General features: G+C 44.0%; 2 protein-coding genes across 2 annotated transcripts in view; both read right to left on the bottom strand.

Moving 5' to 3' along the window:
* syvn1 (synovial apoptosis inhibitor 1, synoviolin) overlaps positions 1-5,181 on the bottom strand; it is a 14,920-nt gene extending 9,739 nt beyond the window's left edge. The window contains exons 1-7 of the mRNA XM_031858038.1: positions 4,878-5,181; positions 3,584-3,737; positions 3,400-3,492; positions 3,096-3,248; positions 2,924-2,972; positions 2,310-2,413; positions 42-168 (exon numbers count right to left, since the gene is read on the bottom strand). Coding sequence (XP_031713898.1) covers positions 42-168; positions 2,310-2,413; positions 2,924-2,972; positions 3,096-3,248; positions 3,400-3,492; positions 3,584-3,715 — 658 coding nt within the window. The 5' untranslated portion in view covers positions 3,716-3,737; positions 4,878-5,181. The remainder of the gene's footprint in view (positions 1-41; positions 169-2,309; positions 2,414-2,923; positions 2,973-3,095; positions 3,249-3,399; positions 3,493-3,583; positions 3,738-4,877) is intronic.
* A 1,026-nt stretch (positions 5,182-6,207) lies between these two features.
* Positions 6,208-10,786, bottom strand: part of smad5 (SMAD family member 5) — a 7,654-nt gene continuing 3,075 nt past the window's right edge. Inside the window, exons 2-6 of the mRNA XM_031858131.1 lie at positions 9,661-9,957; positions 8,963-9,070; positions 7,750-7,971; positions 7,388-7,644; positions 6,208-7,289 (exon numbers count right to left, since the gene is read on the bottom strand). Coding sequence (XP_031713991.1) covers positions 7,146-7,289; positions 7,388-7,644; positions 7,750-7,971; positions 8,963-9,070; positions 9,661-9,957 — 1,028 coding nt within the window. The 3' untranslated portion in view covers positions 6,208-7,145. The remainder of the gene's footprint in view (positions 7,290-7,387; positions 7,645-7,749; positions 7,972-8,962; positions 9,071-9,660; positions 9,958-10,786) is intronic.

Raw genomic sequence — 10,786 nt, 5'->3', positions numbered from 1 at the left:
CACACACACACACACACACACACACACACACACACACACACCTGTGAAGAGCTCGGTGTAGAGCATGTAGACGGCCTTGTTGTCCCAGGGATTCTCACTCTGCAGGTCGACGGTGTGCAGAAGGTACTTGATGAAGGTCGTCAGCACCATGGTCATCAGGATGGCATACTGAGGGGCACACACAGAGGAGGTGAGCCAAAGTGTCCTTTGTTGTGTGTATATACAGCTGTGTGAAAAAGTGATTGCCCCCCTGTTAAAACATAAATTAACTGTGGTTTATCACATCTTTGGAAAGCTGAGTTCAGTTTCTCTAGCCACACCCAGGCCTGATTACTGCCACACCTGTTCTCAATCAAGAAATCACTTAAATAGGACCTGCCTGACAAAGTGAGGTAGACCAAAAGATCCTCAAAAGCTAGACATCATGCTGCGATCCAAAGAAATTCAGGAACAAATGAGAAACAAAGTAATTGAGATCTATCAGTCTGGAAAAGGTTACAAAGCCATTTCTAAAGCTTTGGGACTCCAGCGAACCACAGTGAGAGCCATTATCCACAAATGGCGAAAACATGGAACAGTGGTGAACCTTCCCAGGAGTGGCCAGCCGACCAAAATTACCCCAAGGGCGCAGCAACGACTCATCCAAGAGGTCACAAAAGACCCCAGAACAACATCCAAAGAACTGCAGGCCTCACTTGCCTCAATTAAGGTCAGTGTTCATGACTCCACCATAAGAAAGAGACTGGGCAAAAATGGCCTGCATGGCAGAGTTCCAAGATGAAAACCACTGCTGAGCAAAAAGAACATAAAGGCTCGTCTCAGTTTTGCCAGAAAACATCTTGATGATCCCCAAGACTTTTGGGAAAATACTCTGTGGACTGACGAGACAAAAGTTGAACTTTTTGGAAGGTGCATGTCCCATTACATCTGGCATAACAGTAACACGGCATTTCAGAAAAGGAACATCATACCAACAGTAAAATATGGTGGTGGTAGTGTGATGGTCTGGGGCTGTTTTGCTGCTTCAGGACCTGGAAGACTTGCTGTGGTAAATGGAACCATGAATTCTGCTGTCTACCACAAAATCCTGTCGGAGAATGTCCGGCCATCTGTTCGTGACCTCAAGCTGAAGCGCACTTGGGTTCTGCAGCAGGACAATGATCCAAAACACACCAGCAAGTCCACCTCTGAATGGCTTAAGAAAAACAAAATGAAGACTTTGGAGTGGCCTAGTCAAAGTCCCGACCTGAATCCGATTGAGATGCTGTGGCATGACCTTAAAAAGGCGGTTCATGCTCGAAAACCCTCCAATGTGGCTGAATTACAACAATTCTGCAAAGATGAGTGGGCCAAAATTCCTCTACAGCGCTGTAAAAGACTCATTGCCAGTTATCGCAAACGCTTGATTGCAGTTGTTGCTGCCAAGGGTGGCCCAACCAGTTATTAGGTTTAGGGGGCAATCACTTTTTCACACAGGGCCATGTAGGTTTGGATTTTTTTCCCCCTTAATAATAAAATCCTTCATTTAAAAACTGCATTTTGTGTTTACTTGTGTTATCTTTGTCTAATATTTAAATTTGTTTGATGATCTGAAACATTTAAGTGTGACAAACATGCAAAAAAATAAGAAATCAGGAAGGGGGCAAACACTTTTTCACACAACTGTATTAGCATGTATAATATTATGTGTGAGATCTGTCACAACCGTGTGGGGACACAAGAACATAGCAGGAGAAGGGTTAAAGTAAGAGGTTGTTTTTATCTCCAACATGTTTTAACGGTTTATTTCCCAATCCCATATTATTGATGGGTTAGGATGGGGCTATATGGAGAGAATCCATTGATATTTTTGATGAAATACCTCGATATAGAGTAAAAGTACTCACTATGCAGCCAAATGGGCTCCTTTAGTTGTTAAGATGTTGATATATAATAATATTAAATTCTTATTATTGATGCAGTAACATGTATGATGCATTTTAATGTGGTAGCTGACTGCAGTAGAGCTGGCTCCCTTCATTTTTTTATACCAGTGGTTGGTTAAATTTACTGCGTAACAACGCATTGTATTTCATTTACTCATCATGAATAAATGTAGTGAAGTAAAAAGTACAATATTTCCCTCAGAAATGTAGTAGAGTAGGAAGTAGCATCAGAATTGTGCTTATGTACGGTACTCGAGTAAATATACTGAGTTGTTTCCGTCACTGACTAACACCATGCTGTAGCATAGAAGCTTTTTAGCACCAGTGCTGCCAGTCTGGAGTCGTGAAGCCTTTCACAGCTGGAAAACTGAAAGAATGACAAACCTCAAATCCGAAAACAAGCTGCACTGAGGCTCCTCGGGTGATGATGCTGTGACAGGCGTGGTTGACAAACAGGAAGTCCAGGATAGCCAGCAGTCCCATGAGAGCTGCAGGAAATAAAGAAGGCCGACTAACACTCCTGTGAGGGGTCGAGGTACCTACACGCAGAAGCTCCACAGAAACTTAGAAAACAACACCTTGGTTTAGGCCCAGAATGAACAAGTGTTTATAAAACGTGTCTGATGGACAGGTTTTATAAAATGTTAATAGCTAACGGGCCTTATTCTGGAAATCAAACTGGATATATGTCCTCAAGTCAAACACAGTTGGCTGCTAAAATACATCTGACAAGATGACTGAATGGATTTCGTAGGAGTGTTTGGATTGTGTTATTATGGTCTGTTAATGTCATTCCGGTGGTCTGTTGTGGGGCTCCGGTAAACTGTGGTGCAGCTGGCCTCGTGTGCAAACAGCACTGATTTGCATACAGTTTCACTGAGCCAAGACTTGTATCATGTGTAGAGTCGATATGACAGAAAGAGACAGAGAAAAAGAGAAGGCCAACACAGAAGGGGAGGGCAGAATGATTTCTGACGTGGCTGATAACTTGTACTTACACAACACTCTGAAGTGAAAGATCCAAGATATGTTTGGACTCCGTTCCATCTGCAAGACAAAAGATAAACATTTCCTTTCTACCTTTAAACAATGTGCTATACACGATTACAGCAGATTGAGTAAACTGCGTAAGATAAGGACGTTTTTTTTTTTCTCTCGCTCATCACTCACAAAGTCCACCCGGTCCTCAGCCAGCCAGTGGAAGCACTTGAGGAAGAGCAGGAGTGTGAAGAGGGCCACAAAGCGAGGGGAGAAGTCGTCCCTGAACACAGTGAAGGCCAGGCACGTCTCGGTCACAGCGTACCAGGAGCGCTCGATGAGATGCTGAGGGCCCAGAGGACAGAATGCGTGAATGCACGCAAACACAAAAGGGGACGATATCGATGCAACGGAGACCATGCATTGCATATTAAACTGAATGTGTGTTATGATGAGTCAAGGGAGTGATAAATATTTTTTAAAACAACAACTCTACCTCCATTTCTGCAGCCCGTAGCTGTCCAAAAAAGACCTTCCTCATGAACTTTCCCAGCAGGAACACCAACACGAAGGCCTGAATGTACAACACCTGAAAAAGCGGGATTTGTCACACTGTCGTTGATATTTGAACGATGGGTAACATTTCTATACAACTCACACCAAAACCCCCGCCCCCTTACCGCCATGCTGGGGCTGCTCTTGGTGAGGTAGACCACAGTCGGGTAGAACTGGTGTTTGAGGAGGTAGGCGTGTGCCACCACGGCCCCAGTCAGAGCCAGACTGGTGGCAGTCACCAAGAATGCTCGCACCATCTCGGACTCAGCTACAGATGTACTGCGCTGGGGGAAACCGGATGAAAGAGAGGGGGAGGGGAAGAGGAAAGCTGTTGCAAGTGAAAGCTGATTGTTGTAGCGGAGCGGCATGCAAATAAAAATGATTTCCAAAAACTACAATGATTGGCTCCAGAGAAAGCAATGCAGTGATGTGTTTGATACTGATTGGGGGGGGGGGGGGGGGGGAGAAGAGACTCTCGACCATATTTGCACTGTTTGTGTGCACAGTGTAAAGATTTCATTAGTCAAATTGTTCTCGTGTTAATTGCACAAATGAAGGCCTTTAGGGCTGTTTGAGAGGGGAGAAAATAGAGAGCCTGGGGAACTAAAGTGTTGAGTTTGAGAACCCAAGTGTCAATCTTTACTACAAATACTCTTTTAAATTCTGCGATATGATCAGCACATTTTAATGAGCTTTGACTAAAAAAATATTTATTTATTCTCTTACCACTTTTCTGTAAATAGCGTTTACTGATGAATGAAAGGCTACAATCAATACAGCATTACATGACAATAAAGCTCAGAGTCAGAGCTGGAGTATTAGGTGAATATTGTTCGTGTTATTTTGTTAGGCCAGACAACAGAACACAATGGATCATATGTCAATGCACGTACAATGTTCTAAATGAAACTGTTGCTTGCTCTGCTTCGTTTCCTCCTGCATGGATGCTAAGCAGTGCACTTCTTAGCATTGTGTACACTCCCACTAATCGCAGGTACTGAATCGAATCACTCCCTCCTGAGCTGCATTTCTCATATTGAATGCAACGTAGTAAACTAGCTTATCTCTTATTTCCTGCTTTTATTAAAGTAGCTTACCAACAACGTGTACTTCTCTAGAGAAGCGGCAGCTCTCTTAGCCAACTTAGCTCGCTGACATTAAAGCTAACGTGGTAAGAATGAAGTCTCAAAAACACGAACAAACTTGTGATAGCGTACCGAGAAACGTACTTAAGCTAACAAGCTAGCTACATACTTCTCAGAACGCTGACTATATATTTGTTTGTATTAGTGACGATACTTTACTCCAGAGACTACCTAGCTACATGTCAAAGGCAGGTAACTAATTAGGTTAGTTAGCTAGTGTAAGCTATTTTAGCTAGCTAGCAGGTAACAGCTGTCAGTGCTCTGCGGGACTCACCGACTCGATGTCTGCGGAAGACTTGCTCCTTCGTTAACTTGACGGATGACTCCTGGCCTACTAAAATCTATATATTCTCCGCGGCTACTCCATTTCGACCGTTTCAAGGTAGCCTCTTTACAACATGTATTATCCTCGCCCCTATCCGTCTGGCTACGTGTTTATCTTTGGCTTGCTCCTTTGGAGCCACATCACATCCGGCTGCTACGGTAATTTGACGCAAGTGTATTTTCAAGCATCACCGAAACACTCCCCGTCTTCTGTCAGTTACTCGGTGTAAAGAGCAGATAGAAAGAGAAATTATCGTACACAGTTGAGTAATCAATGCTTTTATTTGGGAGCGCGTTTTAAGTTGTATTTGTAAAAGTAAATGTTAGGTGGCCTCCGACCCACCTTTAAGGAGATTTACGGTAAATACCAACGTGGACCAATCGGAAGTAGTCAGGCTGGTCCTGCGTTCCATGGTTAGATTACACATCACTGTACTGTGGGGGGGGGGTGATTGTGCACAGGTAGACAATAATACAAGTAGAAATATTAAGATATTATGAAATATGCAATCAGCAAAAATAAGCGCAAATTAAGTGGCAACCCTCTTATTCTAAAAATGCTTTTGTCGAGTTTCAGAAATGGAAGTTTTGAAGTAAGTAGATCTCTCTCCGATGCTCACTACTCACATTTCTAATCTCTGCTAGTTTAAGGTTTGGTGTGTTCACTTGAATGCATTTTCTATTGGGATAAGGATTCCTCCTTAAGAGAAGTAAAAATCAATGACAACATTCACCCCCTGCTATATGAAACAAAGCATGGGCATCTATTGGTAATTAACCCAAAGCTGATGTAACGATTACTCAAAAGGACAAGATCAACTCTATTTCGCTTTTCATGGTTGAGGTTTCCATTTCAGCCCATAAATGTTTTTTTTAAATGAAACTGGTGTAATGTAATTGGATATCATAAAGGACCATCATTCTGAGCCACAGCTGATTTATTAATACTCTGAAAGCTTTACAGCAAACAGAAATTAGCCGTAGGCTTCATTCAGTCACAAATTAAATTCACTGTCGTCCTTGTTTGCTCTGGTGCTTTTTATGGTTTTTCCCCATGGCGACAATAAGACATTTTAAACTATTTAAACAAGCATAACCATAGGTAGAACAATATTCAATGGAGTAAACTCGGTGGCAAAGTGTTGTAAATCTATCATCAGTACAAATAAAATATTTACACACTGTTCACGCATGTTGAGACCTATTTCCTGTATTCATCTTGCCAAATGTATTACTAAAATGTAGAAGAACAGACAAACAAAGAAAATAAACAGTCATTGTTACCAAATAACCTGTTTATTTCATTGCGCTAATGAAGTCAATTATCTATCCACATAATGCCTTGGTACCCACGTCAAAATTTAATATTCCTGCACAAAATCCACGAGTGCACAATATTGTTAATACAGTGAGTATGGAGAATACAGTCACTCTTACTCGCACTCGAGAGTACAAACAAGAATCGATAGCGATGACGTCCACTGTGTGATTATATCATAGACGACTACTTCTGCTGCAATAGATGAAACATTCACAATGTTAGCTTATGGCATGTTAAACGTGTTCAGTGATTCATCTCCCATATCAAAAACAGTCAGGTCGGCATACATCACCTTGTGAAAAAGGCAGTAGCTCAGTGTTCATTTTTAGCAGTGGAGACTATTTAAAAGAAAGCATCTGTTATATCTGAGCCTGACAGTAAACATACGCATCGGAAATATCGGATGTTGAGACAACGATGTGAGAAAAAGTGTAAAATTCAAATTAGTCTGTCGGACATAAGGCGGAGTAGTGAGACTGTTCTGCTACATTAAAAAACTACACATACAGAGAAATAAAAACAACAAAAACTTGATGCAAAAAAAAAAATGAAACATTTGACGAGTCAAATGCGACAGCGGAGCCCTAAATTCTTGCGGGCGTCGTAGCATTGTCGAGCAGCAGTGTGTCCGTGCCGTCACCGCTCTTCTTTCTCTGGGCATCCACATGCAACGCTTCTCTGTTCCAACAACTCATTCGGGCTGTTGCTGAGTTCAATATCCCTTCCCAAAGTTAAGTGTAAACAGTTCAGCCATTAAGACCACCTTAAATTATCAATCGCTGAGGGGGGTGGGCGAAGAAAAGTAAAAAAAATAAAAAATAAAAAAAATAAAATAAAATAAAAAAAAATAAAAAAAATATAGTAGAAGGGATCTCCCAAGCTCCCACGAGTCCATCATTAGGACACAGAGGAGATCGGGTTGAGGGGCGAACCCATCTGTGTGAGCACCTTGTCCAGCCACTGGAGGGGCCCGTGCAGGTGCACCTCGATCCAGCAGGGGGTGCTGGTGACGTCCTGTCGGTGGTACTCGGCTCCCCAGCCCTGTGAGGAGGCAGAACCAATTTAACCACGACACAGATTAGGATGATGTCTGCCTCTTGTTACAAGAAAAGGACGAGGCGTGCGTGGCGAGGCCTTACCTTGACGAAGCTCATCCTGATGGTGCACATCTTGGTGAGCTCATACACGGCCTCAAAGCCGTGGTTGACCGACTGGGCCAGAAGCTGAGCGAACTCCTGGTTGTTGAAAATCTTGAGGCTGCATCCGCTGGGGATCTTGCACACAGTGGTCGGGTGGAAGCCGTGGTGGTAGTTGCAGTTGCGGCTCTGGACGAAAATGCTGGTGTCACTGAGGCACTCTGCGTACACCTCCCCTCCCACGTAGTACAGGTGCACTCCTGGGGAACAGAGACGGACAACAGACGGTCAGGACATTTGGGTGGGGGGGGGGGGGAACCACAGCCGCGCGAGAACAATAAACGGTCGTGTCTGTTGAGTCGTACCTTTGCCGATGTGCCTGCGCGTGTTCTCGATGGTGGAGTTGCGGTTGACGTTGGACAGCAGCCCGAGGCAGAAGCGGTTCTTGTTGTTGGAAGGGTCGGTGAAGCCGTCCACCAGCACGCTGGTCGACGAGGCGTGGTAAGCCTCGCCCACGCGGTTGTTCAGTTCATAGTAGACAATGGAGCACCAGTGGCTCGGCTCCTCGTACTCCACCGGCTGCACATCTGAAAAAAGCACAACAGGTTAAATCTTATTTTTTCTTCTTCTTAAAAACAGGCAAGTCATAAACGTAGCCGATGACATCATGAGACACACACTAATCTTCTAGAAGGCACAAGAAGTTGATTAAGATGTCAAACAAAAGTGATCATAAAATCATCATACAGTTTACTGGGATATTAAGTCATATAAAGCCTCGTTAAAACCGTTGGGCCAGGATTCATTAAGTGTGGTTAACAAGAGGGAAGGAGCTCGTTATCACTCAGAGTGGAAAGAATTGCATCGAGTATAAAGATAATTATATCCCTAAACGATAGTGTACAAGATTTGCAGTTTGTATTTTTTTCCACTTTGACTTCTGTAGTTCATCATTTAGTTCTCTCCCCAAATACAAACTAATATAGAAACATTCAAAGAAAGGAATGATACATTATATAATTCAGTGTAGGTCGGTATGAGCTGTCTGACATCTTAACTGGTTTGTAAATTCTAATGTAGGGAGAGGGAAGAAAAAAAAAAAAAAAAAAAAAAAAAAAAAAATTGTAAATTGTAAATATACAATCAATATTTCATCACTAAAAATTAGAGGTCTCTGATTGGGGCAAATAAAGTGATGAGGAAATTCTTTGACACGAAAAATGACCAAATGTTCATCAAGACAGCACATGTGGTATTAAAACGTAACTCCCTTATTCATTTCAATGAGCCCACTGCAGTAGTGCAGTGTGAATGCCGGTGCAGGGGAAAGGGCAGAAAAACACGCTTTACTTTTGCAGCGGGAAATGCCCGGCTTTCAGCTGCACACGCAAATATGTCGAAACAGAGAGGAGCATTTTCACATCAATTAAGCAGAAAAGCCAAATCCTGCCTCAAGTATACTGTGAACTGCTGTGCAGCGTCTTGGACTTCCAAAAGCTGTCAAACTGTACTTCCTGGTTGGCTCCTCTGTATGTTTATTGGTGAAGTGCAGCCGATACTAACGTGTGTTCTCCTCACCTCCTCTGGCCACGTTGGGAGCCACCAGGCTGCTGCTGGTTTCCATGGACAGGTTCTCCTGGCCCAGCTGCTCGTCGGGGGGCATGTAGGCCGGGGGTGGGGTGTCAGCTGAGACATTAAGAGAGCAGTTAGAGAGGATGAGACCAGTTGTTGCTGCCGGCAAATAGACTTGCACACATCTCCCGAGACTCGGGACAATCATCCCTGGAACTGAAACGGTGTCACATTTCACAGATCCCTCACTTGCTAAGCCACATGCTAACCCATTCCCGACAGAGATGCAATTTGAGCTTTCTGAGCCCACAGAAAAACAAACAAAAACCCCCACAGAAAATGTTTATGATTATGATGCTCAAATAACCACCAGGGCCTTTCAGCACAAATAAAAATCCTAAATTGCCATTAAAAACTCTCTCTGCCCGACTGCCTGCAGCCACCGGATGTGTCAGCAGATCTGGACCGGAGCAGGACTATTGGTCGTTCTCATACTGAGAGAGGGGGGGGGGGGGGCTTTGTAAATGATATGCATATTAACATGGATCTACCTGGATCTCCGATAGAAGTCTATTCTCAAAAATACTTTACAATACACAACTTAAAACAACACCAGGGCTGGTCGTTGGCTACTCGACAGCAAAGCTCCAGACCAACACAGTAGTGTGGCCCCTTGCTCCGGTACACGAGTGTGTTGGGCGTACCTGGGAGCTGGAATGGACTGGAAGGCCCCGAGCTGGCGGGAGAGTTGGGATAAGTACCACTGCTGGCTGGAGAAGAGGGATACGGAGAGTTGGGAGAGATGGGGAAAGAACCGCCTCCCCCTCCGACTCCCCCCCCTCCGCTGCTGCCGCCCCCACTGTGCGGCTGCTGGAAGGACTCTGGAAAGGTGGCGTTCAGGGGCATGTGCGGCTCGTTGTGGGTGAGGTTGCGGAACTGAACCAGCAAGCTGTGCTGTGGGTTGAACTCGCTGTGGCGCGGTACCAGGACAGGAGGGAGCACTGGGGGGGGGGACGGAGAAGGAAGGGGAGGAAATGGAGTTGAAAATTAGCGCACACGCTGTATTATTTAGAAAATGAGTGGATCATTTTATGACAGCAGTAAGGTTTTATTGAACTTTAATGCGTTTCCTTGTTAATAATGTATCCTTTCCATTACTTACAGGGAAATGCAGCCAATGTTGGCGAGAAAAGCCTTCGTAAGCTGTCGGAAAGCAGCCATGGTGCACACTCGTGTGTAACACGAGGGCTTCTACTATCTATTATTTTATTGTTTCACCATTTGACCTAGACAATGTCAGAAAACAACAAAAAAGGCCCCTCAGAATTCCCTAAAAAGGCCTTCATTGAAATTTTGAAGCCATTTATACACAGCCGATATCAGTAGCTGTTCTTCATTTTGTTAAACAAAAACACACCAAACCTATGTCTTGAAACAGTTTAATCAACAATTCGGCATTCCTCAAAAGCCGCTTTAGGCCTTGGCTAAGATATAACCACAGAGGTCATCCACATTTATTTTCATTTTTCAACTTCGTCAAGAGGATATAGGGCCTTGATTATCATCTCCTAAGTGACTTAAAGCGTCATGTCTCCAAGGCTGTCCCTCTAAAGTACCCAGTGAGCCTCGCTTTAAAATGATCCGACGTGCGGTCTCTCCTGACCGACATGTGATCCATCTCCTTGAACTTGTCAATGCAGAGCTGGCTATCCCAAACCAGCCCAGTGTCAGAGAGGCTGTCCCCTCGGGGTCATCTCAGTGTATACGATGTGGTGTGTTAGTGACACACACACACACACACACACACACACACACACACACACACACACA

This window comes from Anarrhichthys ocellatus, unplaced genomic scaffold (assembly GCF_004355925.1).
Source record: "Anarrhichthys ocellatus isolate YVR2014 unplaced genomic scaffold, GSC_Weel_1.0 scaffold19, whole genome shotgun sequence".
NCBI lineage: Eukaryota > Metazoa > Chordata > Actinopteri > Perciformes > Anarhichadidae > Anarrhichthys > Anarrhichthys ocellatus.
The sequence above is the reverse complement of the archived record's forward strand: the minus strand, read 5'-3'. Positions and strand labels throughout refer to the sequence as shown.